General features: G+C 48.2%; 2 protein-coding genes and 1 long non-coding RNA gene across 5 annotated transcripts in view; 1 reads left to right on the forward strand and 2 right to left on the reverse strand.

Annotated features, from left to right (window-relative positions):
* IFT22 (intraflagellar transport 22) overlaps positions 1–1,257 on the reverse strand; it is an 11,749-nt gene extending 10,492 nt beyond the window's left edge. Inside the window, exon 1 of the mRNA XM_034669952.1 lies at positions 1,141–1,257. Within this exon, the coding sequence (XP_034525843.1) occupies positions 1,141–1,179 (39 nt within the window). The 5' untranslated portion in view covers positions 1,180–1,257. The remainder of the gene's footprint in view (positions 1–1,140) is intronic.
* A 20,023-nt stretch (positions 1,258–21,280) lies between these two features.
* Positions 21,281–22,469, reverse strand: LOC109488378. The gene is made up of 3 exons (XR_002141354.2): positions 22,329–22,469; positions 22,136–22,225; positions 21,281–21,397 (listed from the first exon to the last, which is right to left on the reverse strand). It is a non-coding gene; the product is annotated as an uncharacterized LOC109488378 (long non-coding RNA).
* Positions 22,470–22,859: 390 nt separating this feature from the next.
* COL26A1 (collagen type XXVI alpha 1 chain) overlaps positions 22,860–23,201 on the forward strand; it is a 143,336-nt gene continuing 142,994 nt past the window's right edge. For 2 of the 3 annotated variants that reach the window (XM_034669953.1, XM_034669954.1), the window contains exon 1: positions 22,861–23,168. In XM_034669953.1, coding sequence (XP_034525844.1) covers positions 23,011–23,168 — 158 coding nt within the window. In that variant the 5' untranslated portion in view covers positions 22,861–23,010. Of the gene's footprint in view, positions 23,169–23,201 lie in introns of all 3 variants that reach the window. The other variant, XM_034669955.1, reaches the window with a different exon arrangement.

A 23,201-nucleotide genomic window follows, 5' to 3' on the forward strand; every position in this document is an offset into this window, starting at 1 on the left:
TCTTGTTTTAATTCGCGTTCTTGTTCACTGTGAGGCTGAACACGCTCTTATACCTATTGGCCACTTGCACTTGTGTGCAGGGACTTTGCTCGATTTTCTGTTGAGTTCTCTTTACCGATTTTTCAACTTCCCTTGTGCGTTCTACCCGTTCAGTCTTGCTTTGTGATGTATTTTGCAGATACTTCACCCAGGCTTACTTTCACTGTCATTCCTTTTAAGGCTTCTTCAATTTTTCTGTTGTGCTTGAGGAGACCTTCCCTGGCTCAAGCTGAATAACATCCCTCCATTTATGCATTTACTACAATGGTTCTCAACGCGTGCTCCCTGGACAAAGCATCAGTATAAGGCAGATTCTCGGATCCCTCCCAGACCTACTGAATCAAAGCTCTAGGGCAGGACTGGCATGTGTTTTTGTTGTTTGTTTGTTTTTAATACTTCATTTATTCATTTGACAGAGAGAGAGAACAAGCGAGAGGGCGCAGCAGGCAGAGGGAGAGGGAGGAGAAGCAGGCTCCCGGCTGAGCAGGGAGGCCCACGAGGCGCTCAATCCCAGGACCCCGGGACCACTACCCGAAAGAAGGCAGACACCAAGGCAGACACTTAACCCGCTGAGCCATCCAGGCGCCCTGGCATGTTGTGTTTTTAACAAGCCCTCCAAGCAATTGGGATGCGTGCTTAAGATGGAGAATATTCACTATTTCCACGGTAGTTGTTTCACACATTAAGCTTTAGTCCATGGGAATCTTATTCCTGTGTATGGTGTGAAGTCCACATGTAGATTTAACCCCCCCCCCACCATACGCACAATACGAGCAAACCGTTCAAAGACCATGCAATAGCCCGGTATTTCCTCTCTTTCCTTTTCTTGTCCCACAGGCATGTTCATTAGGGCCAACCTCAGGGGCAAAGGAGAATCGTGGGACCTAGACTCTGGTTCCAAAACGCCACTCACTACTTTCAGGCCTTACGACAACGGGGTCAAGGTCTGGGGGCGCCGATTCACGCTGAGGCCAGCGGCGCACACCGGGTCGGTGCGGTGGGACAGGGGGCTCCTGGGGGGCTCCCGGCGCAAGGCACAGTCCCGAGTCGCCCCGCGCCCACCCGGGCCCCCGCCCGCCGCCCCCGCCGGCGGGGCCTCACCTCACAGGGCCCCACGAAAAGGATCTTGGCTTTCAGCATCGCGGTCTGAAGCTCTCAGGCCCGCCGGAGCCCAGCGCGGCGAGGACTGGAAGCCGCCGCGCCGATTGGCTGCTTTCGTTTCCATGGCGACGGTAGCGGCCCGCGGGGGCCGACGGGAGTGGGCGGGGCTGGTAGCGGAAGGGCTCGCGGATGGACCCGCGGATGCGCCTGCTGTTGGGCGGGCGGATGGGAGGGCTCTTCTGGCCTGGCAGCTTGGGCTTCGGGGCTGGAAGTGGGAGTTCGAGGCTGGGGGTAGGGTGGAAGGGAAGCAAAAAACCCGGATCCAGACTCGCTTCCGAGCCGGGAGGACTGCAGAGCTCACACGTGCCACCTCTCTCTCTTTGTAGGTTGGGGGCTGATTGCAGGTCCCTGATCTGTGCTCCTCCCCAGTAACCCCGAGAACTCAGACTGGTCATGTAGCTGGTGAGCTGGGGTTGGGAGCAGGCCTTCTGACGCCTTCGTCACTCTGGCACCATACTGTCCCCATTGTGATTGGGTTTATCACAGCCCTGGCCCAATCTAGAAAAGGTCAGAGACAAACTAGTCTCTGAATCGTCCTTTGGCTGATCTGGGGAGAACCCAAAAGGACAATGCCCGGTGTAGTTCAGTGTCAGTGCAGGTGCCTGGAAGCTTCGCTGCAAAACCCATTCATTAATTCAGCCTTAAATTGCGGAGCTGGTCCAGAATTTCAGGAGAGGCCGTGAAATGAAGTGTCCAGACAAAATTTGTTAGCCCCAGAAAGTGCTGGTATGACAAAAATACCAAAATAAACCCAACAGCGTGTCTTTAACTTTTAGTGGCATAGTTACATAGTCTTTGTATTACAAAGAACTGCTGAGTGAAGTGTAAGGATGAAATCTACCTAAATTTCAAAATGTCATGAATTGACTGATTGATTAAATGAATATCCTTCAAATGCCTACTTCATGCCAGGCAGTCTTCCAGGTCCTGGGAGGTGCTTGTACCTCTGGAAGCTTTCATTCCGTTGGAGCCAATGGACATTAAGCTCGAAAATAAGTAACATACTCTCGGGCAGAAATTATTTTAGTTAGTGGTAAGTGCTATGAATAAAGATAAATTACTAAAGAGTTAAGGAGTGTGAAGGAGCCAGTTTTGGATGAAGTAGTCAAGGCAAGACCATGGGACAGAGGTGACATTAAAGTAGAAAGCTGAGTGAAGAGAGGGCTCAAGGAAACTGTGAAAGATCTCGAGGAAGAGCATGCCGGAACAGCAAGGGCAAAGACACTGAGGCAGAAATACACTTGGCATGTACCAAGAACAGCCCAGAGGGTCCATGAGGCTGATGCAGGAAGAATAAGGGGGAGTGGTAGGGTATGCTGTTGGAGAGGTGGTGTAAGACTTTGGGAATTTATTCTAAGGGTGATGGGAAGCATGTGCCAGGAATTCTATCTGGGTACATGTAATAGAAACTCTAGGGGTGCCTGGGTGGCTCTGTCGGTTAAGTGTCTGCCTTTGGGGGCGCCTGGGTGGCACAGCGGTTACGCGTCTGCCTTCGGCTCAGGGCGTGATCCCGGCGTGATGGGATCGAGCCCCACATCAGGTTCCTCTGCTATGAGCCTGCGTCTTCCTCTCCCACTCCCCCTGCTTGTGTTCCCTCTCTCGCTGGCTGTCTCTATCTCTGTCAAATAAATAAATAAATAAATAAAATCTTTAAAAAAAAAAAAAAAGTGTCTGCCTTTGGCTCAGGGTCCTGGGATGGAGCCCTGCATCCGGGTCTCTGCTCAGCGGGAAGTCTGCTTCTCCCTCTTCCTCTGCGTGCTCTCTCTCTCAAATAAATAAATAAATAAATAAATAATCTTTTTAAAAAAATGTAGCAAAAGTATCCTTCAAGAATGAGGTGAAATAAATACAGTTTCAAAGAAACAAAATAAGAGCATTGGTCACCAGCATCCCTGATCTAAAGGAAATAACACAGTGTCTTTTAGGCAGAAGGAAAATGACCCAGGTAGAAGTTTGGACATAAATGAAGATCATTGAGAATGGTAAATAGCTGGATACACTTAAGACATATTCACCATATAATATAACAATAATAATGTCTTATTGGGTTTAAAAACACAAATTTTATATTTAGATTTATTTGTTATGTAAACAAATGTGTCATATATATTATTCATAAATTAGAAAATAGACTAAACATAGTATATATAATTCTTAAATATCACTCAGAAGCTAGGTTAAAGTATTCTAAATGCTTTGCAATATTTAGGAAAAGAGTAGGGATCCCAGGTAACTTTAGACTTTGATAAGTCAAGAATGCATGGGGCGCCTGGGTGGCGCAGTCGTTAGGCGTCTGCCTTGGGCTCAGGGCGTGATCCTGGCGTTCTGGGATCGAGCCCGACATCAGGCTCCTCCGCTATGAGCCTGCTTCTTCCTCTCCCACTCCCCCTGCTTGTGCTCCCTCTCTCGCTGGCTGTCTCTCTATGTCAAATTAATAAATAAAATCTTTAAAAAAAAAAAGGAACGCATGCTTTCACATTTAGGGTAACTATTAAAAGTTTGTGAAAGTGTATAATGTACAAGCTAAGAGAAGTGAAAATGTAGCGTATTACAAAATAGTTTGGTCGGGCACCTGGGTGGCTCAGTCGGTTAAGCAGCTGCCTTCGGCTTGGGTCATGATCCCGGGGTCCTAGGATCGAGCCCCCCCAATCAGGCTCCCTGCTCAGTGGGGAGTCTGCTTCTCCTTCTCCCTCTGCCCTTACCCCCTCTCTTGCTTGCTCTCTTGCTCTCTCTCTCTCAAATAAATAAATAAAATCTTTTTAAAAATATGGTTTGGAACTCCAATATGACAAGGCTGAAATGCTAATCTTCACTAGTCAATGACGCTGCCTGGAGTATCAGGTCTAGGGCCAGTTAGCCTGTGACATTGGACAAATGTAATGCTTGAAAGTCCTTCATAAAATGGCTCCCACCTATCTATCCAGTCTCATTCCCATCCACATCTGCTGTGGGCTCCTTCCCCCTCTTCTCGTGTCTCGTAAGACTTCAGTGCTGTTTCTCAGCCTATTTTCCCAACTCCTCTTGGCCCTTTTAAATGCTCTGTGATGCCTCTGGCCATAATTAACTTCACATCGTGGCTGTTTCCAAAGTCCGTTTCCAAAGTGTACCTTTGAAGATTACGTGCTTGAATTCTTGGTTTGGGGCTGTGAAGGAGGAGGGGGAGGGATGCATTCTCAGCTGATGAAAAATGAACGTGGAGCGGAAATAATTTGGATGGGGGGACTTTGTATTTTGCTTGGGGATTAATTTGACTGAAAGAACAAAACTCTTGCAGTGACAAGGTCTGGAGAGTGACAGTTTAGGGAGGGCTTGGCAGCTCAAAAATAGCCTCAGGCATGAGTTTCTTTCCCCCTTTTTTTTCTTCTGCTGTCTTTAGGTTTCATTTATTCTTTGTGTTCATGCTGGTTACCTCATAGTCACAAGGTAGCTGCTGTGCCTCCGGGCATCATGCCTGCAATTAAGGCAAGACTAAGGAACAGCAAATGCTTTGCCCTAGAGTCAGTCCTTTTGTTTTTTAAACAACATTATTTAGTTATAAATAAATTTAAACATAAACATATATTTAAGTGCACCTATTTTATTTTATTTATTTATTTTTTAAGATTTTATTTATTTATTTGACAGAGATAGAGACAACCAGCGAGAGAGGGAACACAAGCAGGGGGAGTGGGAGAGGAAGAAGCAGGCTCATAACAGAGGAGCCTGATGTGGGGCTCGATCCCATAACGCCGGGATCACGCCCTGAGCCGAAGGCAGACGCTTAACCGCTGTGCCACCCAGGCGCCCCTTAAGTGCACCTATTTTAAATGCTCTTTGAGTTTTGAAAAATGTGTAGACTATCATCTTACTTAAGACCCAGAATATTTCCATCACCCAAAAAGTTCCCTCATGTTCCTTTGTGGTCAACTCCCTCCCACCCCTAGCCCCGGGAAAACTCTGTTGTACTTTCTGTCATTAGAGATTAGTTTTGCCCGTTCTGGAATTTCATGTAAATGGAATCACACAATATTTACCCTTTTGTGTCCGGCTTCCTTCACTTGGTCATATTTTTGATATTTATACATATTGTGTGTATCAATAGTTTATTCCTTTTTATTGCTGAGTCACATTCCATGTATAAATATACATTCATTAGTTTACCCTTTCCCCTGTTGATGGTTACGTGGGTTGGGCTCTGTATAGTTTAGGGGCTTTTATAAACACAACTGCTAGAAATAAAGTTTTGTATGGACATGTTTTCACTTCTCTTGGGTAAATACCTAGGAGTAGAATTGCTGGGTCATGTCATTATCTATTTTTTTTCAAGACTTTATATTTATTTATTTATTTATTTATTTATTTGAGATAGTGAGACAGAGAGAGAACACGAGCCGGAAGGGGGGCTGTGCAGAAGGAGAGGGAGAAGCAGGCTCCCCACTGAGCAGGGAGCCCGACATGGGGCTCGATCCCAGGACCCTGGGATCATGACCCAAGCCAAAGGCAGATGTTTAATAACCAACTGAGCCACCCAGGTGCCCCTGTATTTCTGTATCACGCACACACATACACACTCCTGGTTCCTGATTTTCTATTTTATCTACTTGGTTATAATCTATCACCATCATTGTTTTTTTGCTGCTCAAATAGTCCTTGATTTGGCCAGCAGGAGCCCCCCTCAGGCTGATTTCTGTGTCTTTTGACATTTTTCTTTCTGTGAGCGTTCCTTTACTTTTTGGCACTGTTACATGGTCCCAGATGATTGTCTTATTAGTATCAGTTCATAACCACCAAAGACTATACACATCCTTCTGTACTTATTTTAAAAATGAAAAGTTTTCAAAAGTCCAAGGAACCTCAAAAACCTTGTTCCTTTCACACCTCAAAAAATTGGGGGAGGTGGAATCTCGCCTTCCCCACACCCCCTGCTTTTTTGGACACGAAATACATACTTAGATCTCTGGCTGGGGCTTTGGAAGGACTAGTGCCAGGCACTTGGGTGGGCACTGGGTTCCGGAGATGGAGCTGCTCAGTCCCTGCCCTCAGGCAGTTCCTGGTCTAGATGGGAAGACTAAACCTGCACCAGATTAAGTGCTTTCCCCTCTGTGATCTCATTTTAATTCACAGCAGGTGAATTAAACCAACTGGGGGGCTCAGTCGGTTAGGCATCCGACTCTTGGTTTGGGTTCAGATCATGATCTTGGGGTCCTGGGATCGAGCCCCGTGCTGGGTTCCGTGCTCAGTGGGAAGTCAGCTTGAGGGTTTGCTACCTTTCCTTCTGCCCCTCCTCCCACTTGCTCTCTCTCTCTAAAATAAAATAAGAAATCTTAAAAAAAGAAAAAGAAAGGTGTCGTTCATGTTTGAGTCCACTGGACCTAGCTCAAAGCTTGGTACATAGTAGGTGCTCAATGAATGTCAATTTGTCCTCCCTTTCTCCTTGTACACACACAGGCACATTCATTTGCTCTATAAATACTTAAGTTAATGAATGTTCCCTTACACTTGCCTTGGGGCTTTCGTTTTTGTTTCCAGGTGAGAGAGAGAAAAAAAATGTGAACTGCTTTACATTTCTTGGATACATGCACTATATACATTTGGGATTATTATTATTGTGGATTATTGAAATACTTTGCTTTATGACTTTCATTTTAATTGGGAGAGGTTGACCTCAGATGGCTTAATACCCAGGCTTTGGTTCTGAAGGGAGCCATATGACATTGGCAGAGCCAGCACTGGATGATCTAAGAGCAATTTTTCTCCTGATTCTGTGACTTGATGCAATAAAACCTCTCAGTTGAAAAAACTTAGAGAAATACGTTTGACATATTTCAAATCCTTTCTATAAATTGTTGAAAAGATTTAATATAACCGCTAGTCGTAAAATCTTTAATTTGAGTTGACCTTCCACGGTCACAATTCTTACACATGCAGTTTTTATTACTAAAGAATAAATGGTGGATTTCCTGTTATTTGAGGGAATAAAAATGTCCTTCAATCACCTCCTCTTACAGCAGAGATCTGAGCGTGTTTAGGTCAGCTCTCAAAGACAGGAATGATCACAAAATGGTTTGTAACCTGCAAATGTTCTGTTCTCTATTATGGCAAGCATTCCTTACTATTATTTTTTTATTTTTATTTTTATTTTACTTTGTTTTTTATTTTTCTATTTTTTTCAAGTAGGCTCCACACCTAGCATAGAGCCTAGTGCAGGGCCCGAAGCCATGACCGAGATCAAGACCTGAACCAAGATCAAGAATTGGGTGCTTAACTGACTGAGCCACCTGGGTGCCCCATTATTATTATTATTATTATTATTGTCATTGTTATTGTTATTGTTGTTATTATCATTATCTTAAAGCTTTAGCCAGGGATGAGGTTCAGCAAGTTTGGTTTAGGGCAAAATCAATAAAGTAAAAATTATTTTTCATCAATTCCCGTTAGGAGGTCTGAGCTATGTTCTAACACAAAAAATATTTCCCAGTGGATTGAAGATAAAATTTTTGACAAAAATAACAAAACAGGGATGTGGTTTGACCAGGACCCTCTGTCCTCATTAGGTGATGTTGGGCTTTAGAGGGGTAGTTGTGCGGTAGAAAGAATGATGATTTGGGAGTAAGGTAGAATTTGAAATTAGCTGATTGATCTTAAGAAAATTACTTATACTCTTGGGTCCACTGGAAGCCAGTATCCAAAATGGCCCCCTGGGATCCTCACCTCCTGGTTTCTAAGCTCTTGTGTGGTTCCCGCCCTCTTGCCCTGAATAGGGCTGACCTGTGTAACCAATAAGATGTGGAGGGATGTGTGACTTCTGAGGCTGGGTCATAAAAGACATTGTGGCTTCTGCCTTCCACTCGCTTTGGTCAATCACACTGGGGCCAACCAGCTGCCATGTCTTGAGGACATAAGCAGCCCTGTGGGAAGCTCCATGTGGTGAAAAAGTTTCCTGCCTACGCACTGGCATCCACCCACTGACAGCCATGTGAGTGAGCCATCTTGGAAGCAGGTTAATCAGTTCCAGTCAAGCCTTCAGATGACCCCGCAGCCCTAGCCAGCATCTTGACTACAACCTCCTGAGACATCCTGAGCCAGAACCACCCAGCTCTGCCCATATTCCCGACACATAGAAACAGTAGGAGAGAACACTTGTCTACTGTTGCTGTAATTTGGCAACTTTGGGAGGAATTTCTTATGTGTAGCCATAGATAATTAACACAGAGCCATAGTTTTCCACCCACTGAAGTGGGGCTTAACCCAGTCCCGCGTGGTTGCGAAGAGAATCGAACGGGATGAGCCGTACAAGCAATTTAACGCATGTCTTGGCGCACAGTAGGTGGTTGATATCTGGTGCATACTCCCACTGGAGCACTCCTAGATCTTCGTAACACCCCTGCGATGCTTTGGACCCGTCCTCTCCAAGCCCCTGATCACAAGGGTTTTCCCGCTATGCTGAGTGTACCTTCTGAGCACTAAAACTTTGCGGTTTTCCTTTGCCTTTTTTTTTTTTTTTGGTAAGGAAGGAGCACTTAGATGTTTAATCTGTCACAAATAAGTTAATGCCTCTAACTAACACTCCCCGTCTTCCTGCTGTAACTTCTTTATTGATCGCTATTTCGCTCCTGCTAAACGTAGCTCATTTCCTGCTCTTCTGACTCAGTTTCACTCCCAGCTCTGTACAGTGTATTGTATTTTCTTTAAATGAAGGCTACTGTACGTGCAAGAAACAGCTGCGAATTCCAACTGCATTTCCTGCCTAAAGAGGTCTACGTTTACACACTTTCTGCGCTGCGTTTATGTTCAGGAGCAAATCCGATCCTGGAGGTGCGTGACAAGGTAGGGGACAATGTCTGGGGATGGTTGTGACTCACCCGTGGACCGCTGAGGTCTGCACGTGGGCCGTGTAGACCATGCACTCATGGAAAGACTTCCTTTCCTAATGCAGTTTTTGGGTTGGGTCCATTCTCCCTTCTTGGGCCAGGCTTGAATCTGAAATTTAACCAAGGTGATTCTAGAGCCTTCCTTTGTGAATAAATGCCACTCTCATATAATGCAGGCTTAATTATTATTCACGTATGGTGAGGCCAACAGATCAGAAGAGGGTTGTCATTGAAAAGATGGTTTGTTACAGTTCCCCAGAGGGGGGTGCACCTTCCCCCCGCTCCACCATGGTGGGGGGCATGCAGGGAAGCACCAGGGTCAGCCATAGGCAGAAGGAGGGAGGGTGTGCACAAGAAACTTTCTTGTGGTTTCTGCAGGAACAGAGTGAGTATGGCAGGATGAACAGGGTTAGGCTGCCTGGTTTGAATGACTTCAGAAGCCCCCGGGTGTAGGGGCTGTCTTGAGCGCATCTGGCACTTAACCCTGGGGTGATTAGGGCAGGAGGACAGTGGTCCAGAGTGTGAGTGTCCAATAAAGGACGTGGCTGGGGTATGGGCTCTGGATGGGCTGGTTTGCATATGAAAGTCACACTCAGCAGGCTGGTAATTTCCTGTCTCTAAGAATTAGCTAGCCCTTGGGAGGGATGGTCTCTCCAGGGCATGCAAGGCCCCTAGATGTCAAAACATCAGAAACACACGGTTAATTTTAAAAAGTACATCACTGAACATTAGTTAACATATTATCAAATGTACCTTTTGATTTTCAAGAAAGGTAACTATTTGTATAGGCTTCATTTTTACCACTTGGTATGGATTGAAGGTTTTGTTGTTGTTTTAATACCGTATATTTAAGCCTCCTGCTAATGGGTTCTATTTGGAGAAAGAATTATGCAGTGGCGTGCAGCAAAACTCAGCCCTTTCCACAGGTGGGAGAGCTGGGATTCCAAACTAATGCCTATGATTCGGGGTATTTATGTTGAAAACACTGGCTACCTTCCATGAAATGTTTGTTCTCTTATCTGTCAGCTGATAATTCATATAGAACTTGCCTGGCGGGTACAGGTATTCAGACATGGGCTGGTGACCACTTAGCCTCATCAGGAAAGGAGTCTGGGAGGGGAGGAAGAGACTTGACCATGGATGGGGTTGGACAAAATGCCCTGGGATGTTCCTTTCATCCCGATTGTCTGGTTTGACCATACGTCTCATCCATTAATCTCATTTTCTTCTTCCCTCCCGATACAGTTTACATACTGCAGTCATGTTTTAAAACATTTGGTAATTGTTTCTGCCCCAAAGGCACACTTTGATGTCTAAGTACATGTTAACATTTCACGCACCAGCCTGCCTGACCTGACCGCCAAAGTTCCCTTTTCCTTGTGTGACGGCCAGACTGAACGAAGACACGCTTGGGTGTGGAGCAGAGCTGAGTGGTTTTGGCAGCCCCTCTAGCAGACGTGTTTTGGGAAACAATTTTTTTCCTCTACAATGCAGCCCAGCGACCTGAGCAGACCCATTCGTTGGCCCTAATCTCATCCGAAGGCTCCCAGGAATTAACCCAAACACAAACACAGGCTGTTTCCTACACCACTTCTCTTCAAAGCACTTTACCCCTGATTGTCTAATCAAACTTCACAGCTTGCTTAGGAAGGGAAGACGGTTTTCTTCGTGTCCTGGTGCCTGCAAGGCAGGACAGCACAAGGCAATGAAGTAAGGAGCAGAAGGCAGGTTGCCCGTGGCTTTCTTCCCATTGGCTGCCTCTCGGGGAGCCCTGCTCGGTTTGGTCCCCGTCTTCTCTCTTTGAATCCCTGGGTGGATGTCTGGGGCTGGTGGTCATGTTCCTCAATCTATGAGCTAAAGGCTGCACCTGTAGCCATTGGCAACTTAGACTTTCTAGACTCTGTCTAAACCCTAGCAACGTGACTTTGGGTCAGCATAAGCTTTGTTTGAGTCTTCATAAAATAGGAATAGTAATCTGTTGTCATGGGATTCTTGGAGACATAAAAGGAGATAATGAAGACGAAGACGCTTGGCATTAATTCATAGTCAGACATGAATTTGTTCCGTTCAAGCAGAACCACCATCCAGCCCAACAAACAAACCAACACCATCATCATTATCATCTTTATCAACAACAACAGAGTGATTTGATCCAATCGGCTCTCTGGCCATCAGAAAAAGATCACGACAAAACAGACTGGAGCGTTGCTGTCCCTGACTGTCGCTGGGGTGGGTGGCTGTGCGAGGCAGTGATGGGTGCGTGGGGACTTAGTGCTCTGCAGCCAGAAAGCCTGAGCTCAGAGCTCGGCTTCACCGCTTCCCGGGTGGGTGATCCTGGGCCAGTTATGTAACTGCTTTGTGCCTCAGTTTTTCTGCCCATAAAATGGCACCATAAAAGTAGCACTTGCTCTGTAGGAGTGTGGTGAGGACAGACGGGCTAACTCACCCAAGGAACTCTGCTCGGTTCCTGCCACCTGGGCAGGGCTCCATCACCGTCAGGCTTTATAACTGTGCAAACCTGGCCCAGCTCCTCCCTGGTACTGTTTCGTGGACCAGGCTTTCTCCATAGGCATGAAAAATTGCAGAGACGGGCATTAAGATCACTACAAATTAGAACCATGGGGGAGACAGGAAGTGGCTTGACTGGGTCATGTAGTTCCGTCAAATGTAAACCGACTAGCTAAATACCCGCCCTGCAAAAAAAAAGTGTGCTTGTGTGAAGATTAATATGTCAGGAAACGATTCCTTTGAATGGCCCTCACCAACTTTGGGCCATGGCAGAGCTGGACAGGGAGCTGGGCTGCAGGACAGATAGCAGATCATAATCAAATGCATGCTCTCTCCTACATGGACAGCGGGAGAAACCATCCAGCCCCCCAGGACGGTCAGATGTGCGGCCCCCGGGGGAAAACGAGGCTTGTGGAGGGTCAACTCCACAGCTTTCCAGTTATCAGCCAGTTACTAGGAAAGGCCAGAGAGGTTTGGCAAATTCTCATTTGAAAAGAGACCTTTTTGACCCAACTGAAGGCTCTCGAAATGGTGAAGGGGATTCATCAAATTGTTTCTGGCAAAGACCATGAAAACGTGAGAATTTAACTGAAATTAGGAACGTGTGAAAATGGACCAGACAACCGGAGGGGATTCTTAGCATCCATGTGGGATATGTTACAAGGCCAAGGAGAAGCTGAGGAGCAAGAGACAGGAACGCTTTGGCCACCAAGTAGCAGCGATGGGAGCACAAGGAACCTCGGGGGAGAAAACCATCCGTAGGAATGGTGCTGAGGTCAGCCAGCATTTGCTGAGTCCCTGGTCGGTGCCACACCCAGTTTAAAGCACTTCACGTCAATTACCTCGTTTAAAATGATCAACAACCTAATAGGTAGGTAGTCTTACTTCATTTCTCCTTTATAAGAAGGTAGAGCCAAGGCACAGAGACTAACCTGTTCCAAGCCCTCCAGGATTTGAACGGAGGCTATGTGATGCCAGGACCCGACTCCACACCATTCCCCTGAACCACCGCCTTGGTGGGACTATCACGAAGGTGAAAAGTATGTCACTTGGTGGCTTGCCAGGGGATCTTGCTTGATCAGGGGAACGAAGCAAGCTGGTGCCAGTCTGTTCCATCTCAGAGGGAAAGCGCTAGACTCTTCAAAGGGGAAGAAAGCACACGGACCTCATCTTCCTCCTCCCCCTTCTTCTTAACTTGTTAAGATGGACAATTTCAAATGTATACCCATAATCTGCTCCAACAATTATCAGCCATTTTCAATCTCATTTTATCTACCATCATTTTCTTCTTCTGCATTATTTTGAAGCAAATTCCAGACATCATGTCGTCTCACCAGTACACACATATGTTGAACAGATTGGGGATTTAAAGAAAGCCATAACCGTCATGTCATTATTGTACCAAATAAAATGAACAACGGTTCCTTAATATCAGCCAATATCCAGTCCATATTCAGATTTCTCCGATTGGCTTAAAAATGTTTTTATGGTGGATTTGTTCAAACCAAAATCTAAACTAGGGCCACCCATTGTAGTTGGCTGTTAGAGATTTTAAGTCTCTCTCTTTAAGAACAAAACAAGGGGCTCCTGGGTGGCTCAGTCAGTAAAGCGGTAAAGCGTCCTACTCTTTATCTCGGGGTCATGAGTTTAAGCCTTGGGCGGGGGGCTCTGCCCTGGACGTGGAGTCTACTTTAAAAAAAAAAGTAACAAGACAAGAAAAACCCAACCTTTTAATTTTGGAGCAACTTCCGTTTCAAAGAAAAGTTATAAAGCCAGTACTGAGTTCCCCTGTACATTTCATCCGGTTTTTCTCAATGTTAATATGTTACATAACTATGGTACATTTCAAAAGTAAGGAATTAACATTGATCTGTTACTAATGTCTAAACTTTAGTTTATTGGAATTTCATCTGTTTTTCTACCAAGGTCCTTTTTCTGTCCCAGGATCCAGTCCAGGATCCCACATTGCATTTGATATGTGCCTTGTTATCTTTAATGGTCCACCTTCTTTCTTTCTTCAGGCTATTGATATTGGGAGAAGTTGTTTGGGTCAACTGGCCCATAGAATGCCCTGCATTTGTACTTTGCCGAGTGCTTCCTTCTGGTGTTTGACTTGTTCCTCTGTCTCCCATATTTCCTATGAATTAACGGGTGGGTGTAGAGGCTTGATTAGATTGAGGCTCCATTTTTTTTTAAAAGGGAGGAATTCTTTGTGGGTGGTGCTTTTTATTCCTGCTGCATCACATTACGTGGCACATAATATCTGGAGACCCCACTTTCAGTGAGTTCTGGAGGATCTTTTATTTTTCTTCCTTTTATTTTTTTTTAAGGTTTTATTATTGGAGAGAGAGTGAGAGAGAGCACACGAGCTGGGGAGAGGGACAGAAGAAGAGGGAGAAGTGGGCTCCTGACCTTGGGTTAGACCCCAGGACCCTTGAGATCACGACCTGAGCCAATGGCAGACGCTTAACAGACTGAGCCACCCAGGTGCCCCGATTTTGAATTTTCCAATAGCCACATTCGAAACATGTAAGAGAAATAAGGAACATTGATTTTCCTTGTTAACAATTTTATTTATCCCAGTATATAAAAATGTGATCATTTCAACATTAGAACGAATGTAAAAGTTACCAGTGAGATAGTTTACATTCTTTTTATTTATTGAAGATTTTAAAATTATTTTTAAGTCATCTCTACACCTAACACCCCGAGATCGAGTCGCACGCTCCACTGACCCAGCCAGCCAGGTGCCCCCATCACCTTTTTCTTAGAATTTGGAGCTAATTCTTCCAGTCCATCTCGCTGTGGACCAGCCACCTTTCAAGAGCTCGACAGCTGAGCGCGTTGGTGGCCACGGCAAGCGGTCAGCGGGTTTCGGGGGATTCTCTCTAATTCTCTCTAATCTGCTCCCTCATCACCACCTCAGCTCATCTTCCAGCTGCGCTCCGATCGCATCCCTGTGAGAGCCTCTCCACCAGCTTTCCACCTCCAGCCTTCCTTGGTCTTCTTTGCTCTGCCTTCTGCAGCCAGAGCTTCCTAAATGCAAACCAGACCGCTCCTGGCCTTTGTTTAAACTCCATCTGGGGTGCTCCGTCCCCTGTGAATGGAACAACTTTGGCCACCAGTGATGTGTCCCTGCTGGCGCAGCCCAGCCGGCCTCCCCTCTGGCTCTCGCTCATGTCTTCCCTGCTTAGCTGCCTCTGGTACCATTCCCTGTGGGTTCACTTCTCTGTCTCCCCGGCTCCTTAGGACAGGGACTGCGCCTTTCGCCTCTGGGTCCTGGGCACCAAGCCCCAAACAATCTCACCTTAGCTGCTACAATTTCCCGACCCTGTGTATGTGCTTTGGGATTTATGTATACAAACTTTGTGGGTGTGGCTTGCTCTGGGATTTATGTATATAACAGGAAGCAGTGACAGATGATTCTAGAAAGGTAGCTTGGGGCCAGGTTGTGAAGGACTTTGAAGGCCAGGTTAAGGAGAGTTCAGACTTTATTCTGTAGGTAATGGGGAGGCATTGCGGGTGTTTGAGGGAGAGCAGCCAGGGCAGGGGATGAGTCTAAGAGGGACTTTTGGCCTCAGGCTTAAAGTGAGATCACATCCAAATCCCTGGCATCCCCTACAAAGGCCTGGAAGGGAACGACATGATCTGCTTTCTAGAACCATCTTTTCTGAAGGCCACTTAGGGATGGGTTGGACGGAAGAAGTGAGGCAGAGAACAGCTCATGTTGAGCTTCTGCAGGTCAGTGCCTTCTCTAATATTACGTGTAAGGATGTATGTAGCCATGAACTTTCCTAGCGACTCTAGGTGAGAATACCCTTTTGGAAACTGAAGTTCAAGAAGGTTAGGACAGTTGTCCCCAGCACCCCATAGTGTCTGAGCTGGGGCCCCGTCGGGCCTGGGTGCATGCAGGCGGTAGGGCAGCCTCTCTGTAGCACCAACGGGCGCGCCCCAGACTATGGGGCAGCTTCCCCACGGAGGAACCTCTCTGGGTGGCTCGGTGCCCGCAAGCAGATCCGATGGAAAATGCCTCCAAGGGGAGCCAGACGCCAGCACAGGGCTTTGAAACAAAACAGGTTACTTACTTTGACCCCGCTGCTCCCCTACAAGATCTAAAAACAAAAAAAAATTTTTTTTTTACTTGGAGCTTAGTTAATACACAATATTACACGGATTTCAGGTGTACAACAGTGATTCAACAGTTACAGATACGACGAAATAGTTACCCTCTGCCACCATGAATAGTTATTGCGGTATTATTGACTGTATTCCCTATGCTGTACTTTTCCTCCCTGTGACTTATTTATTTTATAGGTGGAACTCTGTGGCCCTTAATCCCCTTCCCCTCTGTCGCCCCCCTCTCCACTCCCCTCTGGCAACCACCACTTGCTCGCTCTCTCTCTCTGTCTCTCTCCCCATAAGACTCTGATTAAATTGACACGGTCTTCTGGTTACAACCAATGCCTTAGCTTTCATAATGCCTTAATTTTAAAATCCTAGAATTAATTTTTGGCTCTCCTTAGCATGAAGAGCTTTCCCCCAAAGCCTTTAATTCTCCAGCCACTGATTTTTCCAATCAAAGGAAACTCTACGGGACTTTCATGGTCTTAATTAATGACTCTCTAATCAGAGTTCCACTCTGTCTGCTTTATCTCCTCTAGCCCCCCTTTTCCCCCTGGTTTCTCAATGAAGGGCTTATCTAGAACTTGTTTTGACTTCAAACAGACACTTCATAATAGTAAATGGCAATGCGGGTTTTATCAAGTGGAGCAACCTTTTCATTCTCTTTCTTCTGGGTCTTAGTATCAAAGCCACCCTTAGGGAATGTGGCCTTCCTTCCTGTCTGGTTTTCAGCAAAACATGCCTTCCCAGCAGCCCCGGGGAAGGTGTTTCAGATTATGCCCCACGGAGACTTCCAGGGTAAATCTTTCTAAGGTGACGGCAGGCTGATATTCCCAAGGCTATCTGGAGGTTTTTAGTTTGAGCATTGTACCTGATAATCCTTGCTTCGGGAGTTTGGATAAAGACGGGGGAGAGGGGCAGGCACCAGTCCCTCTTGGAATGAATGGCAGGTTCCTTCTTTGGTCTGGTCATCCACAGGACCCACCTGCCATTTCCATCTGTGGTTCTCTTTTTCTTTGTCACACATGAAGAAATTAAAAACACACAGCAAACATTTGTTGTTGCCCGGGGGCCAAAACTCGCGTGAATGTCCTGCAGATGCCGCCGCTGGGAGGGCAGCTTGGCCCCCAGTTCTCCTCCTTCTGGGGGCGTGTGGGAAGTCAGCACGCGTGTGGTACCTGGTGTGTGCACCTTCCACTGCATCCCAGCCTCCCTACCCCGAGCCCTTGGGCACCGCACATGCTCCTGCCCTTGCCGGTCACCGTGCTCCGGCTCCCTGTGCCCTCCCTGCCTCTCGGCTTTGCCCAAATCTCCCCTCTTGTGAGTCCACATGGATTTCCCTGCCACCAGACCTCCTAGTCTCCTCTGAGGGGCATCAGGGACATGTTTCTTCGTTTGCATCTTTCCTAACGGTGCTTCAAGTCCAGCTGAGGGTGAAACTGATGTCTGACCTGGCTGGCCACCTCCGGGGCCTAAGCACAGAGCCTCACCTGGGCCCCTGGGTTCGTCCTGCATTAGGATCTGCTCAGTGACAGCGACAGACACAGCTGGTCCAGTGAAAGAGAGGGACGTGATCCAGGTCCTGCAAAAATGCAGACGGACAGGCACCAGAAGGGGCAATCTTGCCTGTAGGAGATAATTTTCTAACCGCCTCTGTGGGGCCAAGGACCCTTTTGCACGAAGCCATACCCCCTCATCTCTCTTGGCCCAGAAGTGGTGTGGTCCCTTCTGCTCAAGCCTACTGGCCAGATCTAGTCGCATGGCTCTGCCCAGCTGCACGGGGGGCTGGTGAGGGAGGTCTTCTCTGTGCCCGGAAAGGACGTCAGATCCAGACGTTGGTGAGCACAGTGACATCTACCAGACTTACTCAGGCCCATTTGGGGGAAATTCCTCCATCCAGTAGATGCTTTTCTTGCCCCGAAGGCCTAGAATCAGTCTCCGCTTACTCACCCGGCTCACGAAGTCCTCGTCATGTTCAGCTGACCTTGTCCACCCATTGGCCTCCAATTTCTCCTTGAGGCTCAAAGAACAAGTTTATTTCCTTTTCCCTGCATGACTTGGGAGATCGGGATCACTTCCTGCTGGTCCTCCCTCCTCCCAGTCCAGCATCCCTGCCGCGGCCACTCCTACCTGCTCTGGGCAGGGCTCCGCATCACAGAGCCTCAGCTCGGGCCCTTGTGGGTGCCACATCACGATGTGGGGTCACTGTGTCTAAACACCCCACAGTCTTCATACCTGCACAAGGGTAACGCTGGTACGGCCAACACTCTCGTGGGTGTTGCCTCTTCCTCATTTTATAATTTCAGTCCCCTGCAATGGGGTGTATGTTTCTGCCCCCCAACCCCAGTTCATTCAGTGAGGCCTTCACCCCGAATGCCGAGTGCCATGGTATTAGGAGGTGGGGCTTTTGGGAGGTGCTTAGCTCACGAGGGTGGAGCCCTCCCCGAACAGGACTAGTGTCCTCTTAAAAGCCCCAGCGGGCTCCCTTGTCCCCTCTGCCATGTGAGGACACAGCGAGAAGATGGCCATGCATGAACCAGGAAGCGTCCCTCCCCTGTCACCAAGTCTGTCAGCACCTTGATCCTGGACTTCCAGCTCCCAGAACTGTAAGGAATAAATTTCTGTTGTTTATAAGCCCCCTAGTCTATGGTATTCTGTTATAGCAGCGGACGGAGCCCACGATGGCATCCCCTTTCTTTCTTTATCGCAGAGCCACCTCGGTAAGCTCCTTGGGAAGCATTGCGTGAGCTGTGGCTGCATTAGGGAGCAAACCGATCGCCACAGGAGCTGGACTCCTGGTGTTGCGACTGCGCAGACTCCCTATTTTGGGGGTGTTTTTTAGGTTTTGTTTTCGACCCTTTGTTTGGTTTGTTTTCCTTTCACACTTCCGTTTGAGATCATGGGCTCTTGCGATAGGCATCCAATTTGCTATCTTCCGAACGTCTACTTTACGGCCAGTGTTTGGGGAAACAGGTAGGCTTACACCTGCAGGTCTGCTGGGCAAAGAAGAGACCCCTTTTATAGGGCCTGGCTGGACGCCTGGGCAGGGGGTGTGCAGGGAAAGAAGAAAAATTCAGGGTTTGAATCTTCCAGCATGTCCACGTTTTGCTCACCTTCTGGCCTGGCCAAGGACACAGAAAGCTTGGACAGAACAAAGAAGCCCTTCTATTGTGACCGTCCCGCTACCTTGAGTCAACCCAGCCCATTTCTGGGCTGTCCTGGGATCCGGAACAGCTGGGATTAGGGGCTGCTGGAGAAAACAGTGCGAAAACCGCTCCTGTCCTGCATTGCCTCCCTGAACTTCTGGGGGGGGGGTCGGATTCTGCAGAATCCATGTCCAATAGGGCACTCGGGGGGGAGGGGGAGATTTCTGTTTTAGATTAACAGGAGGATTTATCATGCCAGAAGGTCAATATTTACCTTGGCTTCAGCTTGATGAGTATTTACTTCTCTGTTCAGTGGCTCATTCTGCTGACTTCAGCAGAACAGAAGATCTGCTTTTTGTCTGCAGAAGAGGATGCTGACTGATATTTTCTTATCAGAAAGGCCTGGTAACAGCTGCAGTGGAGCCCCCTCGTCAAGTGTGTGTGTGTATGTGTGGGGGGTTGTCTCCTTCCACCAAGAAATCTGATCCCTCTTTGTACAAACAACCCGTTTTTTTAAGGCACTTTTGAACTTACGAAACGAGGAGAGCACAGGGTCCTGGACAAATCGCTTCCCTCAACTCCTTGTCTGAACAATGGGGATTCGGAGAACCCTGCCTGTCCATGTCAGGGTTGTGGAGACAGTGGGGGGTGCTCCGTAAAGGCCCACCCATCCTCATTTGTGGGGTTTTCGTTGTATTGAGGTTGGGAGGGGCAGTTAGGTGGTCGCCCAAGGTCACCAAGGACGAGAGGAGGAAGAAGCCAGCACTGCAGACAGGGTCCCAGCTCTAAGCCCTTATGGCTCAATTTCTTGGGCTTTTGGCTCACTGCCTCTCCCGGAGAGTTAGCGTGTATTTGGGGGTGCCACAGGCACGGCTATGGACTATCGAGACAAGTGCTTGTGTGGAGCACTGACAAGGCCAGCTAATCAATTCTAATGATTGAGGACCACTCAGTTCTAAGGGTACGGCCTGGCTCTTTATTTCGGGTGCTCACACCTTCCCACTGTTGCCATCCGCCACAAATATGTTTTATCTAAAACACACACACACACACACACACACACAAATTGCACATTCTACACAATGATATCCCCATTATTTGTTTTATTTTTTATTTTAAATTTTTTATCTTTTTAAAAATTTTAAGTGGGCTCCTCTCCCAACGTGGGGCTTGAACTCAAGACCCTGAGATCAAGAGTCAGATGCTCTACCCACTGAGCCATCCAGGTGCCCCTCCCATGTTTGTTCTAAAATAAAGTTTTGTTTTAAATTTTTGGGCATGGAAGAAGACATAAAGGGTTTATCCTGGGGCTCTAAGAGTCGTCTGAGAAAGCTCTGCACATTCTGGGATATGAGCCTCCTGGTCAGGCCCACCCCGGGGGGTTTGAGAAGGGTGGTGTTCTTCCATTTTATCCCTCACCAAAGCCTTGCAAATTATCACAATCAACATTTATTGAGCATTATAAGGTGCTACCCACAGCATTCAGACACTTCATGTAAATAACTCATTAAATTCTTTTAGCAAACCCATACCTTAGGTGCTGTTATTATTATTGATTTTACAGATGAGGGTGCTCAGAGAGGTTAGGTATCTTGTCCAAGGTCACCCAGCTGGTACTTGTTGGAGTTGGGCTCACTCACTGGTGTTCCCTTTTGGGGAGTTTAGAGCATGATGCCATGAACCCTTCTCCGTTCTTCTTGGCTCGCATGGCCCTGCTGGTGGGGAGGGGGGTGCAGCAGCTGAAAATCTTGCCTACAGGAGTGACAGCTTAAAAACTTGGGTATATCCACAGCTGCCTTGGAGGGGGGGAGTGGAGGATGAAGGGAAAAGTGAGTTACTGAAGACCAGAACTGGAAAGATCTTCAGAGACAAGCCAATCCACTTTTCACTTTACAAATAAAGACGCTGGGGAGGACCAGCGAGGGCAGTTTACTCCAGGTCATCAGCAAGTTAGTGGGGGAGCCAGGAGCAGGCCTGAGGCTTCTGGGTCTGGCTGGTGGGGGGGACGTCATATTTCTTTTCTTGATTTTATGCATCTTTGTCTTTTTATCCCTTACCATCTAAATGGAACTTCCTCTTGTTTGCAGAACATGTGTCCGAACTGTTGGCTGCCTTTTGCCACTTTAAAACCTTACTAAAGAATAGTGCAGTCACCCTGAAGGGAACAACCATGTTCTCTGCTTCTCTACCAGCCTTCACCGCATGCCGCATGGTGCGGGACACACAGAAGTTGCCTGGTACGTGGTCATGGGGCCAGACTGAACTGACTGTCCTAGATATGATGGGGAGGACCAAACTCAGACAACTGCCCCAGTCCTGAAGCTTCTGGGATGAATTAAATCTTTTCCTACAGCTTTTCATCCTAAAAGAACCCTGCGGAACACGGAACAGTGTTATCTCGTCCTCTCCTAGGTCCCTCTAGCTGGGGTGCAGCTGGTGGCCCTGGGGGAAAAAAAATGACTTTTAAGATAAAAAGGAAATTCTTAAAAAAAAAAAAAGTCTTGTTCTTTTACTGTCATGCCTGCAGCGTAAAAGTCATTTACAATCACGTGGAATTTCTCTTGTCTCATTCTGAAAGTAAAGGAGAGGAAGAAGAAAGACAGAATGTTTACAAATTCCTGGGAAATGGGGAATGACCTCATCACTCACTGGGAGTTAGGCAACTGTCCAGGGAGCACAGATCAGTTTTGGGGGAGGCCCTGAAAAATCCCTTGATACCCCACATTCTCTGACTCTTTTAGGTCTTGAGAGAGGGATGGAGGGCAAGATGAAAAGGAAGTCGTCCTAGGTCCAAGTGAACACTTATGGGCTGCCTATTCTGAAATGGACTCATCCATCCTGAGTCTTGTTCGGAGACTTGGAAAGTGTGGGTGGGAGTGCCATTGAAAAGCCCTGGGCAGGATTTGAGGGTACTGAGTGGAGAAAGAGGGGGTAGAAAGTGGGGGAGAGGGTGAAGTGGTTTGGATATGATATTTTGGGGTATGTACCCAAGGGGGTACCTATGGGATATGTAAGCAAGAGGGCAAAAGCCACTGGAGTGGGCCTTTCCGGCCACGTTCCCAACAGCATCCTCCTGTCTTCCTGTAAAAACAATCCCACAATTCTGCAAAATGTATTGCAACCCATTAAGCACTTCCATATTGGATGGCTTCTCTCCAGATTTACCACATTTTACAGACTAGGAGCTCCTCACTGTGAACAGGGCCAGAGGCAGCCTCAGGGCCTCTGCCGGCCCTTAGTATGCTTTGGAGGGGAACTAGAAAGACTCCCAACCTGGGGAGTGGGGCACAGGCTGGATTCGGGTCCTACCTGTCTGTTGCATGAGGTACAGTGCTGTGGGTATCCAGCAGCCCGGAAGAGACCAACCTGGGGCCAGGTTGGTGGGCTCAGCTTGTCCATCTGTAAAAGGTGGGAGGTGGGATTGTATTAGATCTCCCCTCCGTCCAGCTACGTTCCAGATCCAATACCTCACGAATCCGCGATTCCAGAAACAACTCCTCACCCCAAATCCAGCGCTTTCCTCGTTCTGTGTTCTGTGCGACAGCTCACCTTGGAGGTCGAGGTACAGGGTGGAGGTGAAAGGGAAGAGGATTCTAGGGAAGCCTGGGCGAGCAATTGTTTGGTCCCAAGGGTCCTGGACCAGGACCACGTTATTTTTCGGCTTAATTCCTGTGAGCCTCGGTTTCCCCCTCTGAAAAATGGGAACGGCGCCACCTAATACAGAAAGCAATGTTGTGGGGACTAAACAACTTTGCCCAGGAGAAATCGCCTGGCACGGAGTGGGTGCCCCACGAGCGTTTGGGGACCCGAACAGGACTTGGTTGGGAAGGTTCTAGAGTGTGTGCGCGCGGACGCGGGAGCAAGGTCTGGCTTTCCGGGCACGCGGCTCCCGGACCCCCGGCTCTGCAGCCACTGGCGCCTCCTCGGCCGCGGACCTCTGAGGGTTAACGAAAAAACCCCACGCCCCCTTTGACGGCGCAGAGCCCACCTCGCCGAATTTGAAAAGGCGGCCCTGGTGAGGCGTGGGCGCCCCCCCAGAAACTTCCAACTCCCGGCCGGGCTCCGCTCGCTCGCCGGCTGCCTCGCTCTGCTCCCGGCGGGGGCCGCGGGTTCGGTCCGGCCGCGGGTGCGCTCCCGCCTGTCCTCCCGCCCGGGCTCCGGGTCCCCGCGGGCGGCCGCGCAAGATGAAGCTGGCTCTCCTCCTGCCCTGGGCGTGCTGCTGCCTCTGCGGGTCGGCGCTGGCCACCGGCTTCCTGTACCCCTTCCCGGCCGCAGCCCTGCAGCAGCACGGCTACCCCGAGCCGGGCGCCGGCTCCCCCGGCAGCGGCTACGGGAGCCGCCGGTGAGCAGCGCGGGGCTGCGGGGCCTGGGCGGG

Source organism: Ailuropoda melanoleuca, chromosome 10 (genome assembly GCF_002007445.2).
Source record: "Ailuropoda melanoleuca isolate Jingjing chromosome 10, ASM200744v2, whole genome shotgun sequence".
Taxonomy (NCBI): Eukaryota; Metazoa; Chordata; class Mammalia; order Carnivora; family Ursidae; genus Ailuropoda; species Ailuropoda melanoleuca.